The sequence below is a fragment of the Lissotriton helveticus genome, chromosome 3_2, assembly GCF_964261635.1.
Source record: "Lissotriton helveticus chromosome 3_2, aLisHel1.1, whole genome shotgun sequence".
NCBI classification, from domain to species: Eukaryota; Metazoa; Chordata; class Amphibia; order Caudata; family Salamandridae; genus Lissotriton; species Lissotriton helveticus.
The window spans coordinates 272,936,569-272,952,535 of record NC_136062.1 but is presented as its reverse complement, the minus strand read 5'-3'; the positions used below and the strand labels follow the sequence as shown (position 1 = coordinate 272,952,535).

The 15,967-nt window shown below is 44.2% G+C and overlaps 1 protein-coding gene across 6 annotated transcripts in view; it reads left to right on the top strand.

Moving 5' to 3' along the window:
- The window catches only part of HERC1 (HECT and RLD domain containing E3 ubiquitin protein ligase family member 1), a 2,088,313-nt gene that overhangs the window by 127,979 nt on the left and 1,944,367 nt on the right, over positions 1-15,967 (top strand). For all 6 annotated transcript variants that reach the window (XM_078685198.1, XM_078685199.1, XM_078685195.1 and 3 more), the window contains exons 9-11: positions 1,598-1,742; positions 1,845-2,016; positions 4,474-4,608. In XM_078685198.1, coding sequence (XP_078541324.1) covers positions 1,598-1,742; positions 1,845-2,016; positions 4,474-4,608 — 452 coding nt within the window. The remainder of the gene's footprint in view (positions 1-1,597; positions 1,743-1,844; positions 2,017-4,473; positions 4,609-15,967) is intronic.

Here is a 15,967-nt window from a genome sequence, read left to right as displayed (position 1 = left end):
TACAAGTGTTGCTCTATTTAAAAAGTGTTTGTTATAAAAGATACATTGAACATATTCCAATGACTCTGTCATCTAATTTCCCTTCCATGTCCAGTAATGTCCTCCTTGGCAATGTATTTGAAATTCGTTTTTGCTCTCAAAAGTTATTTATCTTGAACAGTTGTTCAGTATGGTCATGTTCTAGGGTATTATAAATCAAAGTTCAGAGTTGTTCAGGGTCTGTTGTGTTTGCAGCATGTGTTGTTGGTCGTATGGTGGGCACCCTTTGACCATCTAGTGTTGGGTATGGACTGCGAGTTATTTTTCTTTGGAGTCTACGTTTCGGTTTCTTGTGTGTCCCATAAGAGGCTTTCGAAGGGGAATTGGAAGGCACTGAAATGGAGGGTATGTGGGGAGATCATGCCTTCTCCATAGTTGACCTCAAGGAGGAGTTGGGCACAGCACCTTCTCTGATTGACTCAGACCCATGAGAGCAATGGGCCCCTAGGGATTCCAAGAAACCCACGTTCAAAAAGGCAAGACTGCCCACTAAGGTCATAAACACTAGGAACATCTCGCTGTCTGAAGGCTCCACTTTACTAGGCCGACCTCGAAAAGAAGATCGGATCCGAAAAACTGTTTGCCTCAAACTAAAGATCAACAGCAGAGTGGGACTTCCATCAAAAGAGGGCCAACCCCAAAATTCAAACAGGCCTGAATAATGTCACCTCAAATGGGTCATGTTGATGATTCAAATCTACATGTGACCTGGTGCGGGCATTAGGTCTTTTTGTTCTAATTGGAACATTCTCAAGTGTTATTTGCCTATGTTGATTCATTTCTGGAGTGGCATAGAGCACAAAACAAGATGGACTGACTGAAAGGCAGCCCAACTGATTACCAGTGACTGCCAAGCATTACACCCATCATTTTTGTATTGGAATGTGACACTAAGTGTTTGAGAGTTGCGATAAGAATATGAGAATTGAGATAAAAGATACCTTGTAATGATCTCTGAATTTGGAACATTTCGGTTGAACATAAGGTTTTACTACTCTTGTTTCCGTGCCAATACGTCTATTATGTAATTTTATTGTACCTGGGTCCTCTTTTCACCCTAAACTGTACGGAATATCATTATTTCTCTCTCACAAACATGTTAGTGTGGACTTGTAATGTACTTTTGCTCCACTTTTTTTGAGATCATAATTGACATTTAGGAGATGGTTTGAAATGTTAACTAACTTGTAAAATAAATAAACTATACGCTTTGAGTGGGTCATTTGTTTTTTTGTTCTGTTATTATGTTAGTTTACGTTCTACTGCAAAGCACTATTAGCCTAGACTTTCTCAGAAATAATTGTCTAAGTCCAAAGGTTTTTTAATGTGGAAACTGAGCCTAGTGAGCAGTTTCTGATTGTCCAAACTCTCCTGTAAATAATTGTATTAATCTGCCCCTTACCTATAGTGACCATGTGTTGCATGGTAACGAAGTATTTCATGAAAATGTACCACACAGAATATACGCATGAAAGACTTTTGTTCCTTTAATACGTGGTAAATAAATGTTGCATAGGCTTCAGGATTTAAACCTTTTTTCAAATTCTTTTTTTATTAGGTTTATGCCTGGGGTTGCGGTGCTTGCCTTGGCTGTGGGTCCTCAGAAGCTACAGCACTTAGACCAAAGCTTATTGAAGAGTTAGCTGCTACAAGAATAGTTGATATTTCGATAGGGGATAGCCATTGTTTGGCTCTTTCACATGGTAAATGTATACTTCAGTAATGCATTTGTTTACAATATTATTCCATGTAAATGGTTAGGGTGTTGAGTTAATTTTCTTTTATCATGTCTTTTATCGTTATAGATAATGAAGTTTATGCCTGGGGTAATAATTCCATGGGCCAGTGTGGCCAGGGTAATTCAACTGGTCCCATTACTAAACCAAAGAAAGTAAGTGGGTTAGATGGAGTAGCTATTCAACAGATTTCTGCTGGCACTTCCCACAGCCTTGCATGGACAGCCCTTCCTAGAGACAGGTGAGTAACAAATGATTAAAGAAAAAAGTGTCAGATAAATATGTTCGTATTGATGCCACACTTGGTGTGTTTGCTATAGGTTGGTTTTATTGGCAATTTCCACTCTGTACAACTTATTCAGTGGCAGCAGTCATTTTCTCTCACAGATAGTCTAATAAATATACAACAATCTGGTATTGGGTTAAGCAGAAGTCCCTTAATATATTGCAAATTCATAGATATTGAAATCTTTGTTTTCAACGGCTAAGAAAATAATCTTTCAAATATTTAAGTTAATTTACTGGCATCAGGTATTACGCACAATATCACAAACTATGGAGGTATCACTTCTGCCAGAGCCACGAAGATGTCTGCTAAATATATGGGAGCCCAACGACCTCACCCGCCATGGAAAAACATGGGTCACGTTGGGTCTCATGATTGCTAAAAGGGACATTGCACAGAAATGGGGAGTAGCAGAATTGCCATCGCTAACAGCCTGGTGCAAGAACATGGTTCTTCCTATGATCACTGAATGCACAGTATACAAGAATAGAGGGAGCCCACGAAAATGGACTAATATCTGGGCAGCTTGGAACTCTTTCAGAGGGGACATTTGTGATCCACTACCGAGTCTGATGTAGATAGCTCGGATGGAGAGTAAAAGTGGGTTGAGACAGGGGGGAGTGGGTACTAAAGGGACTATTAGGAAATGTAAGATGTATTGTTGCTCTGATACTGAATTTGAGTTTGAACATGTGTCAATCGACCAGGCGAGAGAATTATTTAATAACTGTCAGAATTGCCAAAATGATGTTTGTATTTAATAAAAACATTTTAAAAAAACGAAAAAGAAATGAGCGTAAAATGAGTTCAGTGCTATTGGACGTCTGTCCAGTGTCCCCTCACGCATCGCATAGTGTCAGTTCGGGTCAATGCAGGTGTGTTGGACCTCAATTGGTTTTCCGGATGCCACCCAGATCAAGTCCCCTCTTGCGTATACGGTGTATGTAGTTCCACCTGTCATGCTCCTCCATCTCTTGTGCATGGAGGCGAGCGTCTGTCTGGTCAGAAGGGTTTCCTGTAGTAATGCAATAGTAATTCCTCTCCTCAGTGGGTATTGTTACATCTGATGGAGCTTAGTATATCTCGCCAACCCACTAACACTCCATGTTAATAGTAAGATAGAGGGGTTCTGTGCATGCATTTATGTAGGGTTGGTGTGGAGTAAGGGTATGAATCCCTCTGTATCAACGTTGTGCCCGCCGTCCCCCTGTGAGTGTGTGTGCCCTGCCTAGCTTGGGGGCTTTAGTGTCCATCCGTAATAATAGGCATCATATCCGGACACAGATAAAGTGCCGCAACTGATGACATTTCCCAACTTTCACTCCCAGGCCTTCGAGCCAACGAGCAGCCGGCCATCTGCACTTAGCTCCAACATAGTTAAACTTTAGCTTGTTGGAAAAAAGGAAATACAGTGAGAAACTTCAAATAACAGTTCTTTAACAGTCACACAGTGTGAGTGGGGGGGGGCGGTGGGGGGCGGGACTGTAAGGCAGTCTTGGGTGCCCGCCTGTATAGTTTGTTGTTCATGGCCCTGGTACGTCGTGTACAATAGCGTTCAGGTAGGGGTGGCATGGCTAACCTGGGCGATACTCAAGTGACTGTGTAACATGTAGCAAACCTGTATAGAACATGTCACAGCAGGTTGTCAGACTTCTGCGTAGTGACATCCGAGCCTCTGTCGGGTTTTCAACTTCGGACCCAGATGATAAAGGAGAGCGGGTGTTGCATGCCTTTCGGCATACCGCACCACCTGGGCTATTTCCCTCGCCACTTGGGCCTTGGTAGGTCTCTGCAGTTGCCGTTTGTTCCACTGCACTAGTCTGCATTTGCCATCTTTGTTGCGGTGTGGACGCCGATTTCATGAGGGTGGCTAGACCTTTCTATTCTATCCAGTCACATGCGGCATCTGGGGTGGTGCAGAAGTTAGTTTTACCAACATACTGTATCCTTAAGGTGGCTGGACATTGAAGAGCAAATTTCACAATATGTTGTCTTAGGACTTTCTTTAATGCGAGGAAGGGGGACCTGCTGTCTTGTACCGCTAAGGTATAGTCTGGGTATATGTTGATCATGGCATTTTCGATTGTCCACAGGCCACGTGCTCTCGTATGTAGTCCCTAACGCGGTAGTTAAAGACTCCGCCCCCACCGGGCTCCCAGGTGGGTTGGGCCCCCTGGTACTCTATGGGCCCTTTCCACCGAAAAGAACTTGGATTGCTTGCCCTGCAAGATCGTGTCAGTATATCATGTCTCCAGGTATAGTACCGGTAGACCGACTATGTGAACGTTCATCTAATTTGTTTTATTCTAATAGACATCCAGCCTAGGGACTCTTTTACATAGTGTGTGTTGTATACTAGTCATCTATGGTTGTGGATAGATTTTTACTAATTCAGTGTTTTTTGCTTTTCAGACAAGTTGTTGCTTGGCATAGACCATATTGTGTGGATTTGGAGGAGAGCACTTTCTCACATCTTCGAACCTTCCTGGAGCGTTACTGTGAAAAGATCAACAGTGAAATCCCTCCTCTTCCTTTTCCTTCTTCAAGGTATTTTTATGTTTTTTAGTAATATTTTCATGCTTAATATTAGTTTATGGCACATTTAATTCTTTCAGAGCTAAGGCTCTCTACCCCCTCCCTGCACCCACTGTCTCTATTTCTTGCACTTTTCTGGACATTGGGGAAATTAAGCTTTTATATTGTATATTTCACAAATGATATCCATTGCAAATCTGCAGCTTCTGGTTAGATTGTTATCTAAGAAATTCTTTATATATTTCGATTCTATGAAAAGTATATGGCATTATTGGTATTCCAAAATTCTTAGTGGTATAAATGTGCTTAAAGTCATAACCTTTGCGGTGTGTGGCCAACGCTGCAAAGATGGCGGCCGCACTTTAGTCCCACTCATGACCTCTTTGTCAATCCTTTGCCATCCACACTAGTGACTCTCTTGAGACCCCACCCTCCTGTTCTGCATCTGACCAGGGCTCCCCCGTAGATAGGAGGGGCCACGCCCAAGCTGACTGACTACCTTACTACCGACGGAGCCCCCTCATCAGGATGGTGTCTGTTTTGGCAGCCTTGGGGTGTGGGTGCGAGATGCTGTGAGAGCGGCCGCGGAGGGCATACCTGGTGCCAGATCTCGTCGCTCTTGGGTGCGGCTCCTGTGCCACGCAGTGTGGGTGTTCTGCTTCACGTGGGCCATGTTGGGCTGCGGAGGGCCCAGTGTGCAGTTGACGGAGCGGCCAGGAAGAACCCGATAAGTTCCCTGCAAACAGACTGAAACCTATTGATCGTGTTGGATCTAGGGCTGCGGGATTGGGGGGCAGGGGCCCTGCGACAGCACTGGCCCGGCCCCCAAATGAGGATAGGGGAGCGGTGGGGACATGGCAGAATCACCAGCTATGCACTGACGCACCCTAGATGTACCATCGTCCCTCTCCCGAAACAGGATGGCAGTGCCCATGTGCTGAGCCCCTCTGATGTAGGTTGCCACTGGAGAAGCTTCAGGCCTTGACACTCATCAGCGCAGATGTCTCAGCCATAGCTGCTCGTGCTGCCCTAGGGCAAACGGCTGTTGCCCTCCGGGGTTGATTCGCTTGCCCAGTGGCCACTATAAACAAAGACAGACCAGCTCCATCTGCTCCAGCCCAAACAAAGATTGATCAATTTACCACAAGGGCCCTGGATGACCAGAGACGCGGCATCAGCACCCCAGCACTGCAGTGCACTCCAGCCAGATCACACTACCATCCACTAGGCCATCGATGGTTTGCAGGAAGCAGTGGACCCCAAAGAGGAGAAGTTTAAGGTGAAAACTTCACTACTGCGCCAGGACCTGCTCAGATTTGCCCATCGCATTACTGAAATGATTGTCCATGCAAAAGGATGTGGCTACTCTTAACATTCAGGTCTTTAAAGTCCTGCGCTGGAAGGCAGGGCTGTGGATGCAGAGAATCGCATGTGCATGTGGAAACCCCGAATGCAGAGCGTTTTCTAGTGGACTGGCTGCACTCTTGGTTCCCTGTGGTTAGCCTGTCTCACTGGTTTGTGATGGAGTGGGCTTTTAGATCCCTCATGCAGCAACCCCCCTCCCCAAGCACATCACAACTACACCTGCCTATTCCCATTCCACACCGCCTTCCATGACTCACTACATGTCGTGATAGTTAGAACTTAGACCCCTCTCAGGGCCCTAGTCTCACAAAGCTTGACCTGTGATCTTTTTTTATTTTTATTTTTTAATCATTCAGACATACCTATATAACAAGCGTACATCGTCAGACTATGCACTTCCATTTCAAGTATACATATTTATATAAAGCAGTAGCTGGTCGATACAGACAAGTCTAAGTTGCATCACTTAGAATAATTACATTGCCAATGCTTTGTACTTTACATTTGACTTGGAAAAGTTTATCATTACAATGTTTTCAGGTATTTACACAGATCAGTGACTTTTGTCATGTATCACTTCTATTTTATATAAGCAAATAGCTGTATTTTTGGCACATGAGTTCAAAAGACTAGGGTGTGCAGCTCTTATGGGAGGTACGTGGGAGTGAAGGTGTATGGTTGGTCGAACCATAGTGATTATGTATCTGTAGCTAATGGGGAGATGTCTGGTGCGGTCATGTCTTTCTCCCTGAGCCAAGCCACGAATGGCTCCCAAATATCTTTCGGCCGGGATGCCATATGCCTGAGGTCCCAGAATGCAAGCAGTTGCTCCTGACAGTAGGACACCTCTCAGATCCAGGTATTAATTTTGGGGTACCTAGTGGCACTCTCAGTGTATGGCCAGTCTTCGCTTAGCCAGTAGTAGCATCATAGCCGCTAGTCGGTGTTTCTCAGGGGGAACATCCTCCACGTACCCCATAAGAGCCACCAGCGGTGGGCATCTCGGGGATATCCCGGTGACCTCATGAATAATTGCATACACCTTCTCCAAAAATTTAGCTATGGATGGGCAGGACCATTCGTCATGAAGAAAATCTGCCTCCACTTGCTTACATTTCCAACAGTTTGCGTCTGGGCGTAAACCTTTTCTGCCTAACTGCAGGGGGATACAATATACCCTGTGTATACATTTAAATTGATAAGTCTCAATCTATAGTTTGGGGATAGATAACTAAGCTGAGAACAGCAAAATGCCCATTCTACGTCTGTCAGTGATTTGTTTAGATCCGCCTTCCACTGTGCCAGGGCCTTTGTGGCAGGAAAGGGGGAGTAAGATTGTGTTTGATTGTATAGTCTGGTAATAAGTTTGTGAGGAGACGGGGTAACAAGTATGTGCTCTTGTGGTGGGAGCTGATAGAAAGGAAGGGTGCAATGTTCGACAGGTAGCTCTGAGTTGATAATACAGGAGTAATTTTAAGATAGGTACTGGAGTACCCTCTGGACTCTGCGACATATCCAGGAATGTATCCTTTGGGTAGAGGTCCCCTAATGTGGTTAGGTCCATGGTGCGGGCGCCTGCCATGTTGCCTTTATCTTGAAGAGGAGGGAAGAGTGGGTGATGTGCGAGTGAGGTAGAAGATGCATATAGAAGTGGTGTTGCAACGCGCATCCTTAGGCCCTGCGCAATATCTCGATTGTGTTCACTTCACTGGTCGTTCTGGGGTAGGGTTTGTATAGTGCAACGTGTAGAGGGATTGGGTCCACCACATCTTTCTCAGTTGCCATGTGTGGTTGAAATGGAATGGGATGAACCCATAATTGGAGGTATTGGGCCTGTGCCATTAGGGCAAATAGTTTGAGATCCGGAGCTCCCAGCCCTCCTCGTGAGAGCAGACGTGTCAGCAGTTCCTGAACCGCCTGCGGCTGCTTCCCAGCCCATATCAGGGCTATTACGATGGATCGAAGAGATTTAAAAAAAGCCGTAGACAGGGGAATGGGGATATTTGAAAATAGATACAGGAGCTTAGGGCGGACGATCATTTTTGTTATACCTATTTTACCAGCCAAGGAGAGAGGTAGTTCTGACCAAAATTTTGATTTGCGCTCCAACCAGACCAGGAGCCGGCCGAAGTTCATACGCCAGATTTCTTGCGTGCCTTTGCTCGGCCACACCCCCAAATATTTTAATGCACGATCAGCCCATGTAATTGGAAACTCCAATTCGGTTTCTAGTGGGGCGTCTGTTAAGGGCAAGAGAGTCAATTTAGACCAATTTATATTTAATGCCAGACATACCACCAAATTGGAGAATTTCCTGTAACACTGGGTTTAGATTTTCATCTGGTTTTCGAATGTACAGTGTAATATCATCAGCGTACCTTGAAATAATAAGGCTTCTGTCTGTGAACCCTAGTCCCCTAGCAGTGTGTTGTTGACGTATCCTGTCAGCTAGAGGTTCCATCGCCACTGTGAATAGTAGCGGCGATAGGGGGCAGCCTTGTCTGGTACCCCGCGTTACAGGGAATGGCTCTTGAACGAACTGTGGACTCAGTATAAAGCAGACTAATAAGCTTGATAAAATTGAAGCTAAATCCTAGTCTGGGTAGTATAGTGTTCAAGAATGGCCATTCAAGGGAGTCAAAAGCCTTAGCGGCTTCTAGGAATGCAGCGATGGCTGGCAGTTTGGGATAAATCTGGTAGAGAGCAGCGAAGAAGGTGCATATATTGTGTGCTGTGGATCTGCCTGGAATGAAGCCAAACTTGCCCGGTCTGGCTATTAATGGTAGGAGAGGCTGTAATCTATTAGCAATTAATTTGGCAAGGATTTTGACACCCATATTGATTAAAGAGAGTGGTCTGTATGAATCACAGAGATTGGCTTCTTTGTCAGGCTGTAGGAGGGAAATAATCATTGAGTAGAAGCTAGTAAGGTGTGCGTGCGTTGCTTGTTGCCCTCTGATAGGAGATGAGTTATCATCTAGTAGTTCAGCTATATACATTGAGGATGTATACTGTTTAAGTGTGTTTGCTAGAGCCTTACCCGGCCTATCTTCCTCTCCATAGCTGCGTGCTTTAGCGTTCCGCCCCAGGAAGCATGTCTCTCTGGCAGCCTCCTCACTGGCAAGGTGTGTAGGTGCACTTGTTTGAAAGAACAGCCTTTCCACGGCCCGGATGTCCTGTTCCAGCTTCAATACTGTTGCTCTTATGGATTTCAGAACACCTGATTGCTTAGCGATGCATGCACCTCTAATAACTACCATAAAGGCTTCCCATAGGGTTGACGGAGATTCTACCAACCGTTCATTTGTTGAAAAGAACTGGGTACACTCAATTCGGATTTCCTCCCTAAATGCTGCGTCTAACAAGGCATGTGGTGATTGTCGCGATCTGAATGCAGAGGGTAGGGTCTGTGGTATGGTCCAGCGCATAAGTAACGGGGCGTGGTCAGACAATGTGCACGGTAGGTGCACGACATCAATGGTTAAGGAGGCTATGTCGCCCGTGACAAACCAATAGTCCAGTCTGGACCAGGCGCTGTGATGTGAAGTAATACATGTGCCTTCCCTAGCAGCTGGATTCCTACTGCGCCATATATCCGTTAGACTGTGATCTTGCATAATGGAGTTCAGACGATGAGATGCTTCAAGGTGTGGGCTGCGGGCGGGACCAACCCTGTCCATTCCATTGTGCAGGGTCGTATTGAAGTTCCCGCCTTAGATCACTGTGTCCCCTCCCATTGCCAGCACCTTTGCCCATACAGTGAGGAAAAAACCTGGATCATCTGTAATTGGACCATATTTGGCCACTAGGATCACCCGGGAGGACATTAGTGTACCTTGTAAAATAACATATCTCCCCTCTGCGTGGATTGGTGTATGTGAGGTTGTCCAGCCCAACCTGCGTCTTATCAACACCGACACTCCCCTTGCATAGTTGGAGTATGGAGCTGAATATGTCTCTCCCCAATATTGGTTTCATAGTTTGGGGTCGACCCCGCATTTTAGGTGAGTCTCTTGTTAGAAACAAATATCAATGTGGCGCCTTATTAAATATGCATGCATTAATCTCACTTTCCTAAAATCGTTTAGCCCTCTGATGTTCCAGGTGAGGAATTTAGTCTCAGTCATATTATAACTGCAGTGTTGTATAGTGTTTCACACATTTGGTGAAGATGCACATTGGAATGAAATGCTAAATGTTTGAGTTTACTACCGATACATTTTTCACACATATATGATTTTGAAGTAGCCTCTGTAGGAAACATGTTACAGTGCACGATAAGAGTGTGTAGCCTAGTTGACATCTTTTTGTCTGAAAGTTCTTTGAATACCTTTACCCACCCACCACTCACACCACCCCACCAAATAGGTTGTGTTAAACTACCCACCCACCCTTTATTCCCTTGTTAACCCAAAAAAGATAACACATGGGAGATCTCCCGGAGTGGCATAGGGCGCCGGCATAAAACCGGCCTGGTGGCAGGGTGGCCAGGCCAAATGAAAGCAACAGGAATCTGTCTAACATGGATTTGGTGTCCGTATACCGCTGGAGAGGTTAGCTAATACTGATCTTGACTGGCAAAGCAACCAGACATGCTATCTAATGCAACATAACACATAAAACTTAAAAAACTGTTTTTTTAAAACCAAATTGACCAGGTTCGTCATTATCGCTCAGATTGTGTTCTGATTCAGTTGGCTGCGGGGAGCGAAGAGATGGTTTTTTGGCGCAAATATGTTTGGTGAACTTCAGAGCTGCACCATCGTCAGTGGAAAAAGTGCGATTGCCCTTCGTGAGTAATTTTTTAGGTTGGCTGGGTAGAGCATTGCATGTGGAATGGATTATTTTTGCAGGATGCCCTTCGTCTGAATTCTCTGCGAGCGGCCTGCACCATTGTGGTATGATCCAGGAAGAATGATAAGGAGTTGCCTTGATGATTTATTGGGCTTTGCTCCCTGGCGGCCTTGAGGATCGCATCTCTATCTCTATAGTTCAAAAGGCGCGTGATTATGGGGCGTGGTCCGGTTCCCACTGGTGGTCTAGGGCCCAGTGAGCAGTGGGCCCGCACAACTATCATAACTGATGACAGCACAGGACCAAACAGTTTGCGTAATATGAATGCGCCTGGCCTGCAGAGCCCCTTCGGGAAGCGGCCATTCTGCAGCACGGCAAAACCAAGCACGACCTGTGATCCTTATGGCACTACTTGTTATCTCCTGGAATGTGAATGGTATGCTGGACCGCATCAATTGATCTCCTGTCCTCTGTTACGCCAAAACATTTCGGCCAGCAGTTCTTATGCTCCAGGAAACCCATTTACTAGGGGAGCACTGTCCTTTCTGCTGACGCTAGGGGTATGATCAAGTTTACCACGCTGGTTCTCACTGGGTTCCTGTAGGGTGGCCATCCTACTGTGATGTATTCCTATAGGTTCTGTATCGATCCCCCTATTCCTGACCCTATTCTGGTTAACAAATTAACTAGCAGCCATCCCATGATGCAGAAACCGTTATCTGATTACGCCAGACCACGGCACAGGAGCGCGTTATCTGATTAGGTCATAACGCTTGCCATCTAATTAGGCAAGCAATATTCCTCCAGCCCCTGATAAGGCATACGGAGTTCTCAAAACAAATCAAACCTATGACAACCTGGGAAAAACCCTGCGGCCATTGTTTTGATTTCACCGAGAACTTCAGTAAAAGAATGTGCTAACGACCAGCTCGTATGACATCCTTATTGACGTATCTATGTCCATCCTTACGTCAATCTCGGCACCTTACAGGTATAAATATTACCGATATTGCCTTAAGCAAACACACGCGGTGGTGACGAGATCGGAGCAGCGAGACTTGCCGAAGCTCAGCAGAGAGCGAAGCCCACTGACGCTGCCCCGCCTTCCTGACGCGCTGAGAACGAGACGCTGCCTTTCTCCTGCCGAGAAATCCAGCTCCGGCGCTTCCGAGCAGCCCTTGCAGGCAGCCTGGAATATCGAGACCAAAGATGAGAGATACCATCCCTCAATCATCCTAGATTCAAGGTACGGAACTGAATAACCCCTTGCAGAGAATTCTTGAATCAGTCACTTGGCAAAACAAACTTAACTTAAACTACTACTTTCTATCCCCGCCCACGTATTAGGCTTAGGTCAGGTACACTGGGGTAGGCGTAGTTAGAAGCACCAGTTGAGTACGATTAGTCAAATGTTTATATGTATGTATCTATTTTATCCATTTTAAACCACCATATGGCTTAGAAACCATATAAATGTTTTTACAGTATTATTTTATACTTCTGCTTTTATTGTATGCACTTTACTTAACCATAAGTATTGCAATAATATCGATTCATTTCTCTTGTACGAGAAAAGAGATTGATCAATAAATAACATCTTTTATTGAACACGCCCGTCTCTTCCTTTTCTCTACAAACTGGTGAAACTAAGAATGCACGTACTGACTGAGTAAAATAAGTTGTCTTTTGTTTTCACACGACTCTAGAGATACACTCTTGATTAGGGGAGAGCAAAGTTGTCATGTTCTATGGTTGTCAGAAACTAAATCCCTTCTTGTCTATCCAGGGAGGTTCAACTCCTCCTTGCCTATTCGAGAAAGTTTCTAGTGAACTCTGAGCTAGCTGGCAAACCCAAAACTTTAAGTCTAATATCGACAGTAGAAGACCTAGTTAACGTCTGGTCTAGGTCTATACTATTGGAGTTATTATTCCAATGCGCAGAGCCTATTGGGATAATAGGAACTACACTACATGGCGCCCAACGTGTTTGGATAGGCGATAAAACTAACGCAAGACTTTAGAGTAACTCAGTCGTGCTTTTTCACTCAGACCCCTTTTTTCCCATAATACTCCAAAGACGTCTGGAGTGGGTGAGAGGTAAAATCCGCCAAACCTCGCAGGAGGGAACTCCTATGTATGGTTCTTGGTTCAATCAACGTTGAAGGATACACTGTTCCAAAATATTGTGCATCTCATCTTTGTTTCCACAAGAAACCTGATCTGCAAACAAACAGAATAACCATCCTGACAGTAAAATGCCAGAAAGTGATGATGAAAGAGAGATAGCTAGAGTAGCAGCTGAAGTAATAGAAGCTGATAATACTATGCAAGAAGCAGACCCGGATATAAAACTCATCCCGGTCAACATAAGAAGATCTATAACGTTAAAACTTATAGACAATGGACTGACACCAAGAGGTGGTACAGTCATATTCGTAATTGAGGCACACGAATATCGGCAGACAGAGGTATTCTATTCAAGGATAAACTTTCCAGCAGCAAATGCTGTAACAAAGGAGTTCCACTGTTATAAAATAGAGGAACCTCCGGATACCTACACTCCTTTCGAGGAAGTGGAAGTACCACTCAAATTCCAAGAGCATCTGCTCTTGTTTAATGGCGCCCTAAAACATAATAATCACATCACCAGGCTCGGTCCACTAGGTAGACCAGGAGCAACGTGGCCGGTCCTAGCCGGATACACACCACATCCAGACATCGAAAGGATGTCTGCAGCAGATGTTTTAGTACAACTAAAACAATTAATTAAAATATATAGACAACTAGTCCAATATGTAATGCGGACTTCAACCATCCAACCTGTAGTTAAAATTCCACAGCTGACCCCACATCAGGGGAACACAAATAAAATTACACCACAGAACATACAGTCCTGCCTAGGTAAAGAATCAGCTAAACGGGAACAAATACCATTCTGGTTAGCACAAAAAATCACCCAAATAGAGGCGGTGTTTCCAGACACCACCCCTGTGGATAAACACAGGATTCTGACTATCTGTCTTCCAATGGGAATCGCACCACACGTGGAGGACTGTGACACTTGGGGTACAGTCTTTGCTTCCATTTACACAAAAACACATGGAGTTCCATCCATGTCAGTAATACCAGATGTGCTAAAACAAATTCAAGACGAATACGGTCCAGAACCCGCTTTAACTCTTGGTATGAAATTACTAAAAGACTTCAAGCAGGTCTCGGCAATATTACTAGCCAACATAAAAGGAGAAGCAGCGAATGTGGCGATCCGCCAGAGGTTAACAGATATAGCAGACCAACCAGCTGAAATTGCCAGAATTATAGAAAAATCCTATGAAGAACTAGGTAGAGATAGTTTGGGTGGAATACCAGTAAAGCCCCAACTAATTGAAAGTCCTGAACAAATATTTATTAAAAATAATCTAAACAGTCAAAAGAAGAACTGGGATGGAAACAAACAATCCAATCCAAAAGAAAAGAGATTCCAGTCCAGAGGAAGGTCTCCTCGGCGGAGAGAAAGATCTCCGGACCAAGGACCCAAGTCTCCCCAAAGGGAGCCCTCTGTGAAAAAATACAACCTTAGAAATAGGGATAACATAAAGAAACCTGATAAATATCAAGACTTTGATACACGTCCCTCTCAATCTTTTCAGACTTCCTCGCCGAAATCGGAAAGAAGAGGACGATCGGAACCCAGGGAAGGGCACGTCAAGTCCAAAGACAAGGAACCTGCTCATCCAAATAAAAAATTACAGTTTCCAAAAAAGAAGGTAGCGAGTATTAAAGTATTCAACAATGCCGAGAATACTGAGGACACAGCTGAAAAACGGAGAGTGGGCTCAGACAATGCTAGACAGCGCAGCAGAAGTGAGCATAGCACGCAAAGTCCTTATGAATCATCTGGAGACAGTGGACACGAATGAATACATTCAGGTGGAAACTGCAGACACCAGAGTTAGCAAACCTCACAAAATATATGAAATAACTTTACGTATAGAAGGGGATAAGACTAGAAAAATAAGGGGCCTTTTTTGGGATAATCTCTCCAAGTGCTATGACATCCTTCTAGCTGAAAAAGATTGGCCACCAGAGTTCGTCAGGGAGTGCCCACATGGCGAAGAAATAATTATTCCTGCCTTCTCAAATCATATTCCAATTCATAAAAAATATACACTTGCAAGAAAGTGGGCAGTAGCTCAGGCTCCTGGTTTATATAAAAATCATGTAGGATGGGATGAGGACTCTCCTCCTCACAAAATCCAGTTAAAATCACAACCTACTGCATAAAGGCAGTATCCAATCAAGCAAGAAGCTAAAAAACAGGTAAAAGAAATTCTAGATCAACTAGAATACCAGGGGGTGATTGAAACTTGCACCTCACAAATGAACAACCCTTTGTTTCCTGTCTCCAAACCAAACAATTCATATCGTCTAGTTTTGGATTACAGACACCTTAACTCGTGTTGCAAAACTTTTGCAGTACAAAACTCGCATAGTGCTGCACTAATGAATAACATAGTGCGCAAAAAATATAAAACAACATTAGATATCTCTAATGGATTCTTTTGTCAAAATATAGCACCAGAGAGCAGATACTTATCAGCGTTCTCAATAAATGGCGCTCAAAAAGAATTCTGTCGGTTACCCCAGGGGTACAAGAACAGCCCAGGATTATTCTCAGCGAGAGTAACAGAGTTACTACAAACATATGATGACGAAGCATTATCGTATGTCGACGACATATACCTAACAGACGATGACTTGGATACTCACTTGAAGAGAGTGAACACCATAATACTTGGGTTCGCAGCAGAGGGTTACAAATTCAACTTTAAAAAATCTAGAATTGCCCATCTAACAGTCCTGTTCTTAGGATATGAATTATCAAGTGAAGGCAAAAGCCTGGCTGACAATTTCCTAGAGAAATGTGCCGTACTCCAAGCACCTAGAACACTAAAAAACCTACAGTCAATTCTAGGCTTCCTAAATTTCGGAAGAACATACATTGCAAATTACGCAGAAAGGGTCAAACCCCTTTATGATCTAATAAAACCAGATTTTAAAAAAACAAATTGGACTCAAAAACACACAGAAATTCTGAGATCCTTACAAACAGATATGTTAATTAAAACAAAATTAGAAACACGTGATAACACACGCAACCTTGTGATTAGAGTCATCCCAGGAAGATGCGGATTCACATACCTGACCTCTA